This window comes from Convolutriloba macropyga, chromosome 5, assembly GCF_964194025.1.
Source record: "Convolutriloba macropyga chromosome 5, txConMacr16.3, whole genome shotgun sequence".
NCBI classification, from domain to species: domain Eukaryota; kingdom Metazoa; phylum Xenacoelomorpha; order Acoela; family Convolutidae; genus Convolutriloba; species Convolutriloba macropyga.
The window spans coordinates 52039053-52055371 of NC_134472.1; the positions used below are offsets into that span (position 1 = coordinate 52039053).

The window sequence follows — 16319 nt, forward strand, 5'->3', positions numbered from 1 at the left end:
CCATGTATCCAAAATTACAACCTGATTTGTTATATAGAATTGCACTATTTCAAAAAACACTTTTTAAGTGGAAAGTTCAAGGCTCGCAAATTTGACTCAGGTTGTACAAAAAAATCTTTTGCAGTTTGAGTTAACTTTTATAGGAAATTTAGAATTTAGAGAAGAATCATGGAATGTTCAGTCGTCACGCAATTATATAGAATTACCACCACATACTGATTTTTTTGGAATGGCGAGATCACAATCATAAGAACTTACGTTTTACTAAACCAACCAAGTTCATAATTTTCTATACTTAGAGATATCTACTTCTGTTAGAGTAATTATTAAGCTTGAAAACTGGAGGACTTCGATAATCGTCATTTCCTTTCGTATACAGTGCCCTAGAGGTTGAGTGTTACAAAATAGCTCTACCAGCTTCTGAAACGTGCAAAATTGGCAAGAGTTTTGATAAAAAAGCAAGGCTTGCTCACTAATTTTGAAAGTTGATCCAACAAGAGGTCATTATTTCATACCTTTTTATGCATCCCACTTTTTTTCAAGATTTCAGGTTTTATATCACACTCCAACTTGAACTTAATCAGTTTTACAATTTTCACGCTGTGTCTCAAGCATCAAGCTGACAAAATGGTTAAAAATGAGCAATCAACTGAGCAAACTTCTTGGAAGCCATAAGGCATGTTTCTTGGAAACTTTTATTGGAAGAGGAGAAAAAGGATTCTTTTTGCAAGGATAATCAAAGGGGATAGTTGAAAAGGGAAACAATCACAAAAACCACAACTTAATTGAAGACGATTTCTGTTAAGTTCCATAACTGATTCAATATAAAGAACTGCATAGTTTGCTCATTTTAACACCACGAAGAGTGCCTCACATCAGAGCCTGCTAATGATGTCTGCGATTACGTTGCTCCTACAAAAATATCAAACGATTAATTAAAATTATTGAAAAAGAATTGTTGACGATGAAACATCAAAAAATCGTCAAAAGAGTTATCGAAAAATTTGATGAGAGGAATGATTTCGACGGCGATTGCGATGTGAAACGAGAATTGGTTTTATTTGGCAAGCAGGAGAGCGCAAAAAACTAGAAATATAAGAAAAAAGAATTCAAATTAACTCTCCGAAAAAAAGGAATGAAAAAATATGCTTTGAAAGTATGCAGAAATACTATGTTACTACAAACTTTTATTGAATTCTCTACGAGTTTTGAACAGCAGAATTGAGGTCTAAATAAGTTAGAATATAGTTCTGGGGAGCCTTCGGCAATTCGAGCACAGCCTCGGGAGCAAGCGCCCTCGGCTTTGAGCTCTAATTGCCTTAGGCTTCCCAGAACTATACTCTAACGTATACTTAGACGCCCGATGGGCTTAGTACGCTATACGAGGGCGCTTGCACCCGAGTGCTGGGCTCGAGGGTGAAAAAGATTTAGTTAAAAAAAAATTAGTGAAAGATGTTTTCTTCTTCAAAATATACGGGAGTTAAAATAAACCAAACGTCTGCGTCTCCGATAGCGAAGAAGCCGATTATTGATAGCAGTTTGATTCAAGTATCAAAAATCAGATTTCTAACTCAGTCTAATTCTTCTACCTTAAACTTAGTTTCCAAAATTAGGACAGTAAGTTAGTGCAAATAAACATAACCGACTAAACGTCGAAAGAATTGCTCTTGAACGACTAGTGGGAGCTCTAATCAATTGCAGCCTGCTTTGGTCGGGGGGGGGGAGCCTAAATGGGACTAAGAAGTTCTATAGTGGGCTTCAAATAGCCACATTAGAGGTTAACATATACCACTATTAAGATTTAAACTAAAAAATGACACCAGTTTCGGCGCACTTTTCCTTTGACTTTTAGTATTAAATTGCCGCCAATTGAGTTCAGTTGCTTTAAATTGTGATTGAGAGAGAATTTTAGATCACGCGAAATGCAAAAAGTCAAGGGCGCAAAAGTCACTCGAAAAGTCAAAATTGTCCAGCGAAAATTTTGCATAAAAAACACACAGACGTTTACAATAATTGCTATGAACTGCGTTCAAGAGCAATTAATAAGACTTACTTCTTTAAGTCGAAGTTCAATCTTTCAAACTAAGCTCTCTGACTGGAAGTTTCAGTGACCAATGAAATCGTACTCGTACTCATTTTGCGGTCCATAATGATCGCCATAGAAGAGCTAGACATTACATAGGCAATTAAGTTGATAAACGGTGAAAAAATTCCGATGTTAAAATTATTATTCCGGAGTTTTTTTTAATGATATCGCCAACATTTGACTGAGCTAAAATATTTTTAAAAATGATTACTACTTGGTTCTACTCAAACAATGCTACCAAAATAGTGAATTAGCAGCAACTAACTGCCATCAACCGATCATAAAGCTAAGTTGGATAACGCGGCGCCATCTAATTCGATTGTATCGCAAAACACAACTGACTCAATTTAACCTTTTTTGATTCTGAAAAACAAACGAAAAAATAAGAGCATACTGAAGATCATTAGCAATAAGAAAAAATATTTGGTTTTAGTTTGAAGATTCAATTCATCGTATTGATGGTCGAGTTGAAGCATTCACGATCAAAATATCGCTCGTAGGTCGCTCGGTATTATCAGTTTCAACTTTTCCTATCTTTTCGATAGTCTTCAGACCAGCAGATATTCGGCCGAATATGGTATGAATTCCATCCAGAAATTGCGTTGGCGCTAATGTCACAAAAAATTGACTGCCATTCGTATTTGGACCCGAATTCGCCATTGAAAGTATTCCAGCGCCAGTGTGTCGTAAGTCAGGGTGAATTTCATCATCAAAATTTTTGCCATAGATTGATGCACCCCCTCTTCCAGTACCGGTTGGATCACCTGTTTGAATTATGAAGTTGGGAACAATTCGATGAAATAAGCAGCCGTTGTAGTAACCTCTGTCAGCTAAAGAGGCAAAGTTGTGACACGTTCTAGGAGCATGTTGCCAGTATAATTCACATTCGAAAGTGCCCATACTTGTTTCAAAATACACATTTGGAGCTTGCTCGGTCGCCATTAACGCGTCTTGAAATTCACTCAATACAAGCACTGAATATGTACGTATAAAGCATCGGCTAGATTGGCTAAAATTGCGTGCATCAAAATCTTACCCTTGAACGTGCATACAATGCACAACACTTAGTCACCTTGTAGTACATTAGCGTAACAGCACAATTGAATAAGATTATTATTTGCACAGTTCCCCCGACCTACTATTCACCAACACAGACGTTCCCGACAATAATTTTAACCCTGACAACAATTCTAACACTGAAACTTTCTTGGAACACTGGCACACTTCGTTTCATTACGCGAAAAACAAAAGTGAAACAAATTCTAGTAACGCTGGACGCACTATCTATCAAACAGTTAAACAACCTACCATCAAACTCTACCGCACACTTACACGAGGTAATTAACTCAATAAGAGAAGCAGAAGTGAAACCGCCAAAAAAGTCCTCTAGGCTTTGAATTGACCAACAAGGCTACCTGAAACTTCAAAAAGCCTACCGAGGAGCCAAAGCAAACAAATTCTCAAAAGCCAGCTTGTATCGCTGCCTACCACTTCAAAGCAAGAGAACATAATCACCCAGATAAGACGCGTTAATTTGACGTAATGTATAGTATATACAAGCAATTGCATATTTAGTCGTAAAAACGAATAAATAAATAATGGCGACAAAAAATATTCACCTACAACAGTATAAAATTAGAGCCATTGTTGACAGGACGCACTCTCGTACTAATCTCTGGAACTCTCAAAAAGCTGTATCAAAAAACACCGGCAAACTCGATTACCCTACAGATATGGTTTCCCATTTTAACAATGTGTATAGCAAAAAAAGGCTGTAAAAATGAAGAACCGAAATTAAACCCAGAAGTCATGAGTGATCATGACTACTTATACCTCAAACCTGACAACTATAATGAAAGAAAGATAAGGCTTTTTATTAGAACACGAATAGACGTTCCTATTATAGCCGCAGAGAAGAAGGAATTGTCAATTAAAAAATAGATTGATTTAAAAAACAAACGTTTTCAAACAATGCGTTGATCGTCAGGTTCACTGATTTCACAAATGAATAAAACTATTCACAAAATATAAAAGTCACGGAAATATTAAAAAAAAAACAGAATATGTAGAGATGAACAAACTAACTTTGAATACAAACAAAACCAAATTAATCTTTTTCTCGCGCGATTATTTTGATTTCGGATCTACTTTTTACAAAAACGAAGTTCTCCCAACACAAAAGAGTTGCAGATATCTTGGTATTCAAATTGACAGAAATCTTAGTTTCGATGAGCAGCTGAATAAAACCTTGAATAAGATGGCTCATGCTATAAGATCAATTTACCTGGTAAGACATCAAGTTCCCCTGGACGCGCGCATTCTTCTAAAATCACTTGTGATTTCACACTTATCATTTTCGGCAATCTTTTCTCAAAAATTATCAGCAGAAAACCTAAAACGCCTTAACCAACAGATTAACCGGGGAATAAATGTGTGCCTTCTACGCAAAAAGTATGACAAAGCGAAAGATCTTCTAATCCAGACAAAGACCCCACCAGCTGAGCTAATAATAGCAAAATTGTCGCCCTTCAAATTTTATGATATCGCTAGGCCAGAAAATTCTGAAAATTTTCACGGCTATGTGAATCTTCAACAAAATACTCGAACAAAACAATTCAAATTTAGACAATATGCCAAAACCAGCTTTGGAATGAATTCGATTGTTCGTCAATGCGTACAAAAAAGGAATAAGTTACCAAAGTGGCTTCGGTTGGCGAAAAATGAAAACGTTTTTAAGAAAAAGTTGACTGATTTCTTGCTCTCACAACATAAAAAAATTCCTTTCAATATTAAGTAGGAGCTTTTAAAAGTTAGTTTTATATATAGGAAGAAAACAATCGAAAGAAAATTTTGTAATGCGATTCTTTAAAAAATTTGTTGATGTCTATTATATTGTTTTGTTTGAATGATTTGAAGTATTTTTTTTAGTATATTTAACCGTATGGTTATAATTTTATTTTAGTTGTTGGAAAAAAATATCATAACCGACTATCGTCAGGCGAATTGCTCTCAATGGACCAACGCGCGGTTGGCTTCTTCAGAAGCTAGGCGTGGCTCAGTAAGGCTAGCTTTAGCTTAAAGGAAGAGTCGTGAGTGCAGCGGGGGGAATGGGATGGCAACAGTGGAGGGGAGTCAAACCGCCTTTCGCACAATAGGTATATGTCTCAAAAACGGATTCTGTGAATCGAAAACTCCAAACTCCAAGACAAGTCAGCTGAGAGGCTCTAAGAGCATTTAATGCCCGCTGGGCGCAAACAGTTTATCCCGTTTTTGAGGAACAAATGTCAAATGCGTCAGACAAGAAAATGGCCAAAGAAAAAGCGCACAAAAAAAACCGACAGGACTAATTTAATTGCTACAACTTCGTTGGAGAGCAATTAATAAAATTGTTAATGACACTATCTATCGAATTCTTCAAAATGAGTTAAAATAGCAAAGAAGTTAAAATTACATTTACATATTATTTACATTTAAGACCAAAAAATTTTCAATCTATTCGGGGGTCAGTGAATTTTTAGGGTGTTTTGTTTTGAATTCCTGAACAGAGTTTTTAGTTTCATTCCAATCTGTTGTTATCCTCTACTTGATAGGGTCGACAAAAATTTGAATTTTCATGTGCCAAAACAATTGTTTTTTTTCAATTTTTTTATCATTTAAACTAATACTTCAAAGTCCATCCCCGCCCCGGTACTCATTGCCTGTAGTTAGATGCGGTTTCAACTTTTTGATGTATATCACTTCTGATTTCATCAGTTTTTCAACCACACTACATGCATCGAGATTTTTCCATTCAATATAATGCGCTGTACAACATTCAACGAGGGGTTGTCCCACAGCGGAATCTTTCTTTCGATGTTCCAAACAACTTTTGAAAAGAGGTCAGCTGGATTGGGCAACATACATGGAATGGAACACAAGCACATAGAAAAGCCGCTTTAATTTGACTAAATGTATAGCACATACAAGCTGTTGCATATTTAGTCGTAAAAACGGCAAAAAACGAATGAATATATAATGCCGACAAAAAGGAAATAATTACCTACAACAGTCTAAAATTAGTGCCATTATTGACTGGCAGAATCTCGCATTGATCTATGGAAAACACTCAAAAAGTTGTTTCCGAAAAAACCGGCAACTCCGACTAACCTACAGATTTTGTTTCCCAATTCAACAGTGTGCATAGCAAAAAATGATATAACAATAAAGTACCGAAATTAAACAAAAACAATCGGTGATCATGACTACATATACCTCAAACCTGAGAACAATAATGAATGAAAAAAAGAAAAGGCTTTTTTATTAGAATGCTAATAGAAATTCCTCCTTTAGCCGCAAAGAAGTAGGAATTGTCATTAAAAAATAGATTGATTTAAAAAACAAACGTTTGCGAACATTGCGTTCATCTTGAGGTTTACTTTAAACTGATTTCACAAATGTATAAAATTATTCACATATTATTAAATAACCGTCTAACGTCGGGCAAATTGCTCTCAATTGCTCTCTCGGGGGGGAGTAGAAAGCTGATAAAGTGGCAAATGTGGGGGAACAGTGGGGTGGGGGTAAATCAATCTGTAAGAGCTGCCCTTCGCACAATAGTTATAAATCTCCAAAACAAATTTTTTGAATAATTAACGACTAATGAGCTGAACGGCTTTAATTGCACTTAATGTCCACTGGATCCTACCTACTTATTCCGTTTTTGAAGACCAAAAGTCAAATGCGTCAGAAGAGAAGTTGGTCAAGGGAATAAGCGCACAAAAATAAGACCAACAGGACTAATATAATTGCTACAAACTTCGTTATAGAGCAATCAAAAAACTTGTTTTTGAATCTATCTACCAAATTTTACAAAAATAGTTGATAGAATGGTATCCATTTCTTGTATTTTATATACCACATTGGATTTCAATTTTTTATCAAACGATTATTTCAGGGTGGGCAAGCAAGTTCTTAATTTTCTCGTTGTGAAAATTATTTGAATATCACACAATTTGAATATTACATAATTTGATTCTCACACAATTTTTTAGACCTATTCGCAAAATTTTTAGTGTCATTTCCTCTGTATTGGAAAAAACATCCGTTTAAAATCATTTAATTGTTTTGAGATGTTGTTCATCTTTGGGTGTTTTACTGTAACCTTTTCTTTTGTGACTTTTTTAACCAACGTGACAATAACAATACGGGAAGAACACTCAGTTGGAATCTCATTTTAGTCCAGACTTGATTTTTTGTATGAACTACTTCAAGGGATAGCCAATCACTGGTTGCAGTAAAAATCCTATGAACACTTTACATTACATTTTTCTTGTTGTAATGGTGAACGGCGAAGAAAATTCAAGATTTGGCCGTTATCAGTAGATTTTTTATTAATAATCAGAGCTCTTTTGCCGTGTACTTTAATGTTTAGATCGACGAAAGCCTGGTTTCTTTTATAATTGGGTGTCTCAGGGGAGAATTGTAAGTTTTTGTGAAAAGATTTATGAATTATTGTGAGGTCTGCAAAACAGATTCTGTGAATAGCTTACACAAAAACTAGTGCGCTGAATGGCTCTAAAAGCACTAATTGCCCAATGTTATCTGTTTAACCCGTTTTTGGGGACAAAAACTCAAATGCGTCAGACGAGAAATTGGCCAATGGAAAGGACGCATAAAAGTAGGACCTACAGGACTCATATCATAGCTACAAACTTCGTATTAGAGCAATCAATAAACTTGTTTTTGACTCTGTCTACCAAATTCTAAGAAATGAGTTGACAGAATGGCATCCATTTCATGTATTTTTATTTACCACATGCGAAATGAGGTTTTTATCAACAGATTATTTCAGGTTGGGCAAGCAAGTTTTTAATTTGAAAATGATTTGAATATCACATAGTTTGAACGTCACACAATTAGTTAAACCTATTTGCAAAAATTCCATTGATGTTTCCTCTGTATAGAAAAAAATAGCCCTTTAAAATGATTTTTGATGAGACTTTTAATTGTTTTGAGATGTTGTTCAACTTTGGGTTTTACTGTAACCTTTTCTTATCGACTATTTTACACAACGTCACAATAATAATATTGGGAGACCAATCAGTTGAAACCTCATTGTCAGTCCAGATCTCGTAATTTTCGTAAGGGCTACTGCAAATGATTGCCAATCACAGGCTGAGCAATCAATAAACTTGTTTTTGACTCTATCTACCAAATTCTAAGAAATGAGTTGACAGAATGGCATCCATTTCTTGTATTTTTATATACCACATGCGATATGAGGTTTTTATCAAAAGATTATTTCAGGTTGGACAAGCAGGTTCTTAATTTGAAAATGATTTGAATATCACATAGTTTGAACGTCACAAAATTTGTTAAACCTATTTGCAAAAACTTTATTGATGTTTCCTCTGTATTGATAGAAACAGCCATTTAAAATCATTTTTTTTTGAGAGTTTTGATTGTTTCGAGATGTTGTTCAACATTGGGGTTTTACTGTAACCTTTTGTTTTCGACTATTTTACACAACGTCACAATAATAATATTGGGAGACAAATCCGTTGAAATCTCATTGTCAATCCAGATCTCGTAATTTTCGTAAGAGCTACTGCAAATGATTGCCAATCACAGGCTGCAATTAAAATCCTATGAACACCTAAAATAACATTTTTCTTGTTGTTACTGTGAACGGCTATGGAAATTCAAGATTAGACCGATGTCAGTTGATATTCTATACTTATAAGAGTTTTTTTTTCACCGTTTAGCTTTATGTTCAGATCCAGGAAAGCCAGGTAACCTTTACCAATGGGTAACTCAGGAGTGAATTATCAGTTTTTGTGAAAAGGATTGTGTGCTTTTGTGAAGTCTCCCAGACAGATTCTGTGGATCGCTTACTCAATAACTGGTGCGCTGAACGGCTCTAAAAGCTCTTGACGCCCACTGGGTGCTATCTGTTTAGGTCATTTTTAATGAAAAAAAGTCAATTGCGTCAGACGAGAAAATGGCCAAGGGAAAAAGCGCATAAAGCTCGGACCTACAGGACTAATAGTATTGCTAAAAACATCATTTGAGAGCAAATAAAAAAATTGTTATCGAGTTTATCTAGCGAACTCTGCGAAGTGAGTTGACAGACTGCAATCAATTCCTCGTAATTTTATATACCACGTGGGATTTGAGGTTTTTATCAAAAGAATTTCAGGGTGGGCAAGCAATTTAATTTTTTGTTGTGAAAAATATTTGAATATCATTCAATTTGAATACCACACAATTTGCTAAGTCTATTTGCAAAAATTTGAGTGATGTTTCCTCTGTATTGAAAACATCGTTTTAAACTCATTTTTGTTGAGACTTTTAATTGTTTTGAGATGTTGTTCATTTTTGGGGGTTTCATTGTAATTTTGTGACTAAAATATCCAATGTAACATTAACAATACTGGAAGACCACTCAAATATAATTTTTGTTTTCAGTCCATCTCCTGATTTTTCTTTTTCTTAAGAACTACTTCAAATGATTGCCAATCAAATGTTGCAATGAAAATGCTATGCACACCTTAAATCACTTTTTTTGTTGTAACGGTGAACAGCTACGGAAATTCAAGATCACATCAGTATCAGTAAATATTTTATACCAATTAAAGCTGTTTTGTTTTTTATCGCTTATCTTTATGTTCAGATCTAGGAACGCCAGGTATTCTTTACCATTGGGTATCAGGAGTGAATTGTAAGTTCTTACGGAGAATATTCGCATTCTCAAGGTACTTTAGAATGTTCCCTTAACAGTGGACACTAAGTCATCCACATAGCTCTTGAATAATTTTAATTATTGTGTGTGATACTTTGTACCTTATTGTGCACAATAGAAACAGATCCATTCCTGCATGTTTTTATACTCTGTGTCCTTATTGTCTTGAAATTTTGCATAAAACCAGTTTTTACATGATTAACACTCAGAATGTAACTCCATTCATCCACAAGTTTGCCAAAATTACAGCCAGGCTAAACCGTCCTGGCAAACAGCCATGGCAAACACCCATGGCTAAACCGTCCGTGTGAGTGTACCACATTTTATTACCCTTGAAATGAGCATTCTCTAGGTCTAGTCTCAAAAAGCTCTTCATAGCTGACCTCGAAATCTCAGGAACCTCGTCACTGGATAACAGTTCTTGAAGAGCAATTTCAATTGCTTCCTCAACCGGTACAATGGTGTACAAGCTTTTAATATCGAGATATACAATTAGCCCATCATACTCCCAATTGGTAGCCTGTAAAGCGACCCAGGCGCCTTTTGAGTTAATCTCGTTATTTTGACCTGTTAACCTCTGGTAATTGGGAGGCACAAACTTTTAACTTTTTGAGGTTCTCTTAACTGCTACCGGTTATTGACAGAGCAGGCCGAAGCGGAATACTGGTTTTATGTACTTTAGCAAGACTGTAAAGCGCGGCCGGTTGCCGTCCATTTGTGTTGAGCCTGCGATAAATCTTTTTTCATACCTGCCCTGTTTCATTAGTTGATGCAAAAGGCTGTCGATGTTATTCTCAGTTGTTTACGGTTAGATCCTCATTTGCTCCATCAAGATTCTCAAACTAACTGGCACTAAGCATTTCATTTAATTTATCTTTGTATTTTGTCTCTTTCATCACACAAAAACCACACCTCTTTTTACATGTACATCTAGTAATTTGGGATCTTTGTAAAAATCACCATGTTTTTAGCCCCTTGATCCATTGGTTGTCTCAAGTACATTTTCGGCTTACCATTTTGCCGACAATTCTATTTCACATAACCTTTTACCATCGGTGTTGTTCTCCCTTAAACCATACTTTTCTCTGGTTGGATGGTCTGAATAAGACTTACAGGACGAAGTTTGGCATTTCAATTTCGTCAAGTGCAACAAACGTGTTATTATATCCAATTGGCAGATGCCTATTCTGCTTCCAAGACAGATTTGTCAACCTGCTATTAAGTTTGCTATCAATCAATTCCGAGTGATATCGCATTTCCTTTCTAGGGAGGTACACAATTGATCTTAAAAGTTCTTTTTTCACGTATTACCCGAGAATGTCAGGTACTTAAGAGCTTTTTTTTGTACTTAAGAGCCTACTCTGAAAACTGCAATTGTTGTAAAAAAAAACTTACGTTTTTGGGGAAATCAAAAATTCGAAAAACCGGACTGATATTAATTTTACTACAGGTTTTCAGAATATCTATTCAATATTTACAGTTTATTTGTTTACTTGAATATTTGACTTGAACCATGCATTATTTTAAGCAGTTCCTATGCCTTAGAATGTAACTGAGCCAAGTTTTTTGTAGAAAATTGCACATCATGAAACTTTGCTCAAGGAGAGGAGCAATGAAATCCTACTCTTCAGGAGCCACCCATTCGTTCAGTGTTCTTTTTTTACCAGCATTAGTTTTGCTCTCGCCTTCCGGTTGCGTTTCCCATGGTTCTTAATTTTTCCTTGTTTGTGTAGAGTTTTCCGGGTGCGTTGATGGCGCAGAACAGTGTTTCAATTTTCAAGAAACCTGTGAGATCATCAATTCTTCAAGAAATCTGTGAGGACATTAATTGCCTCATTTGCATTTAAGCTTGTTGAACTCAAAATGCAGGATAGCGATTTCTGTTTTTCATCCTCTGATCCCTGGAGAACCGGTCATTCTCGCCATGATTTTCAGTCAAAATTATAGCTTTATGATCAGTGTTCAACTTGGTGACAAAGTTTTGAGTGCAACTGAAAAAAGAGGGATAGGAATGTATAAAACAGTCTGGAATATCGTGATCTCCTGTAGGCCCGTTATTGATGATATGCAATCAATTTGTGAGTTTTTCAATGGTATTATTGACGTGGTCGGCTAAACATAATACGCGGTCAATTAAACGCATATTTGGCATAAGGAGGATAATAAGTAACTCCTGATAATAAAAATAATGCTCTCATAGTAGGTCTACCCCATAGAATTTTGAAAAAGGGCTCATCTTGAAGTAGTAATGGCTCATACTTGGCCGAGTAATTACAATAAAAAGAAACGCCACCACAGAGTGTTTTTAACTATTGGACAAGTCGCAATCATGTGGATACAAATGGAATTTTGTATCAATGAAGTAGAGCTCTCGATGTCTATGATCAATCAAGAATCGGTGATACATCATAAAAGTATGTTATAATCAATGAAATAAACCTCCTAGTGATTAACGGCATTTTCAAGGGTCTGGCATTCCGTTAGATCATAGTGAAGTTTTGTACTCAATTTTGTTGAGAGTTGAATTTCTAAAGCCACAGACCTGGAGCAGCCCTTTTGACCAAAACTTTAGAGCTAACTATTTTTCATCACACCTAGGTGTCCCACTTGTTGTAAAGTGTGATCTGAGGATTAGGCATTTTTTCTGCAGTTTACGTTCATTCTCTGACAGTTCTTTAGAAATGAAGTAATTTAGCAGATACTTTTCAATTTGTAGGTTGAGCGCAGCAATGCTCTGTATTGCCCTGCATTCGCAAGCTTGGCACTAATAGTGTTTGTTCTCTTGCCAATTTCACCATTTTTATAAACATCATCTATTCTAAAATGTTCATTTAAAACAATTTCAGAATTTTATGGTCATTTTCTTCATCCTTCTGTAATCGTTCAAAACGGTTTCGATCTGATGCTTCAGGTAAGAATTGTATACGTCTCCCATAACTTCCCATGGCATTTTCTTCAGCACTATTTGGTTTTACTAAATGCTTATGCAATTTGTCGTGGTAAACCATTATTGAACTCTGTCATGGCTGCTTTATCATCTTATACTAATTTGATGACTGATTGTATTTTAGTATTGTTTTCATCGATTATCATATGTTCACGTAAAAGTAACTTCCAAGTTATCATGTGCAGGAGTAACGCAAGATTAGCAACAACAGAGAACGCTCTTCGTTTACTGAATAACATTGAAGGCTTACTCTGAGACAACACAACGACGCATGAAACCAATTGTAGCAATGATCACGTTCAATCCATTGTTCATCTGACTTCTTTTTGCACATAGCAGGAATTTCTTTTCCTGATTTCCCATCATTTACCGAATCCAATCGTCGCCCTCGGGTATATGACATATATTATCTCAAATTATTCAATAAGTTTATCACAACATTTGGGCTAATGAGTATTGAGCAATGCGAAGAACTTACACTACTTGGATTCGGAACTACAATATCCAAACCTCAGAACAACAAATCGCCTGGCTACGAAGGAATAACGAACGAAATGATCACTTTAGCCTTTATGATCCCTAATTTCTCACACATACTTTTCTCATCTACTAAAGAAGTAATTCATCTGGCAGTTAGCCATCATTGCTTCTTTATACAACTGCAAAGTTCCCTCAAAGATCCTGAGAACTGCAGAAGTCTAGCGGTACAAACCACTGTCTTTATTTTTTTCATCTCAATAATATCAAAAGGGCTATACACTTGGTTGAAACAAAATGACATACATTCAAATGCAAACGTGCTTTCCGATTAGGAAGATCAACGACTACATCATGAGATGCTCCTCAGTAATAATGCTCTTTCCCATTTTAGCCCTCCATTATGGTAGGTTTACCATGGTTGAGGGGGTTGGGGCAGAATGTTATCTGACCACTAAGCTGGTGGGGGGCTATAATAGAAAGTACCCGGTAATATACCACTATTTATCAACAATCATGGTTACGTTTGCCTTCTGGACTTCTCTAGGGAATTTGACACCGTAAGTGGAGAGAAATTTGTACTAAAACTACATCTACTTGGCCCTCACTTAGAATACAATTATGCTCATTCATACGATATACCGATTAACAATACTCCAAATCAACACAAACAACCAACTATCCGATATCTTTATCCAGAGTAGCTGTTTCACAGTTACTTAAATACAATCAGTCATCGGACTGATAGAAAAGCAGTCATCTCTTCTTTTCACTCTCTGTACAATTGACCTCCCTACTGGTTTCAAAACCTCCACCATTTGTACAATGTATACAGAAGACCTTGACACTTTTCCCAACAAACTGGAAGGCAATATAAAAAGAAATATGAAAAACTCAATACCCGGAAAAAATGTCGTCAGGCGTTGTTAACTAGACAATTGTAAAAAATTTAGCTGACACTAAATAGACAGCAGAAACAACGGCAGAACGCAAGTCAAACAAAAAACCGAAGCACAGGTACATGCCCACTCTTTTCTTACAGTATTGAGACCAATTAAGCATTTGACTTAAAGAAAAGCTACAAAAGATAAAGCATCTTACAGTGATCTTGACAACACGGAGACTAAAAACCTCCTCAACATCCTTGAAGTCTTGTTTTGACCAGCATCTAAAATCTTACGTTTTATACAAATGTGGTGGATGCAACTCCAGCTGTCGGGGTGACTTGCATACAAATAACCTGACGGATGGGAAAGCATTAAAAAACTTACCGGTATGTCAGCATGTAAGCAAATTTTACGACACATCAAGCATGTTTGACGGTGGTACAATAGTTCAGCGCAATGAGCCACAATTACTCATGGCTCTAAACGCAATTTATATAGCACAAAGGAAGCCATTGTTGAGCACGTGCGATGAGTACCGAAATCAGGAGTTGACATTGAAATACTACGCAAATGTTGACATTTTGATCTTTTTGAAAACTTAATTTTAGCGAATCAGAACATTGAAATGGTCAAAATTGTTAACGAAACGGTAGAAAACTTAATTGAAAACTTAATTTTAGCGAATCAGAACATTGAAATGGTCAAATTTGTTAACGAAACGGTAGAAAACCAAAAAGAATTTTAAAAAAAAGATCATGAATAAAAAATTCAAAACAAATTGGATACAAAACTTTTGTAAATGTTTGTTTTAACGTTAAACAACATTCCATGAGCCTCTTCTCTCACTGTTGTTTTGAAATCATTATAATTGTTAAAAGAGTATTTCTAAGTTGCAGTTTACTTAATAATGCTACATATTGCGAAAACGTTTGTACATTAATTTTTGTAATTGATATAGCTTTTTAACAAACTGGAGAGCCTTCAGACATTAATCATTAATCTAAAAGTATACCGCAAAAACAACTGCCTAATCTTGAAACTCATGAAAACAAAAGTTCTCCCGCCAAAGCCGACAAAAAAATCAGAAAAACTTCTCTATGAAAAACAGACCACCTTTTTTGTCTACCAACTCTCATTGCTAAGATTTTTACCTTCACTTAATATGAGTTTCAAAAAGCACCTCGAGATAGCATATAATAAATCGCGGAAGGCAACCACCTAAAACAAAAGTAGAGTCTCGTGTCAAGTAGAGTCTCGTGTCAAGTCGTGTCAAGTTTGAGACTTTCGACAATTCAAAAATAATTTTTGATACATGCAGACAACCAATTGCTGCCTACACTGAGTCAATTGGCCAGCAAATAATCCGACTAAAAGAACAATCAATTTGTAGGGAAAGTGACTGGAATTTTCATGAAACGGTGGTCTTGTACTAGCATCTAAATTCGAAAATAAGTTTCTACTCACCCAAACACAGAGAAATTTATTAAACAGACTCCCCTCTTTTTTTCAAAACATGATTTGAAATCAACTGTTGCCAGCAACAAGTACACACTTTTTCGTAGTCCAGGAGTACCCAATTTGGTTCTGCTGGAACAAATGTCGACTTTTCATGTCCCTTCCGCACCTAACGTGGACGGGTGAAAGACGATGAGATTCAACACATTGAAAACTTTGCCCCAAGGAAAATAATCAGAGGTAGATTCGCAAATGAAAAACATAGTCCTTTCTAACTTCAGTATCTTTTCAGTCCCCGGAGAACGAAGACGACAAGCGTTTCATTATATTTCTCAAAAACCTAAATACCACACAAAAATATTATTCATCGGTTATAACAACTTTTTGCCGTTCTGAATGAAATAGGATGGAAGTCAACCGACCCATGTTGGGCAACAAAATAAAACATAATTGTCAATTCGCTTTTAAGGAAGATGTTAAAGTGGCTGAGAATATCTAAAAATGTTATGACATAGAGACATATGCCTAAAAAAACGTCATCAGTTAGTCAAAGAAGGAACTGCAGGCACAAAGGATGCTAGGAACGACGACAAGACTTACAGGCCAGCTGTCTGAGGTAGGAATGCTGTGGAGCAAACGAGAGCCAAACCTGCCAAACAACTACATCTGAGCGTTGGAGCGAACTTTAAAAGTGACTCGAAACTGAAAATTTTATATCAACAGTCAATAGGCAGAGATGTAGACAAG

At 35.8% G+C, this 16319-nt stretch overlaps 1 protein-coding gene across 1 annotated transcript; it reads right to left on the reverse strand.

The window, feature by feature from the left end:
• Positions 1 to 2428: 2428 nt before the first annotated feature.
• LOC142340086 (uncharacterized) lies at positions 2429 to 13137 on the reverse strand. Its single transcript, XM_075390499.1, has 2 exons — positions 13004 to 13137; positions 2429 to 3095 (listed from the first exon to the last, which is right to left on the reverse strand). Exons 1-2 carry the CDS (start codon positions 13117 to 13119, stop codon positions 2534 to 2536), a joined length of 678 nt encoding a protein of 225 aa, XP_075246614.1. The 5' UTR covers positions 13120 to 13137; the 3' UTR covers positions 2429 to 2533.
• Between the last annotated feature and the right edge of the window lie 3182 nt (positions 13138 to 16319).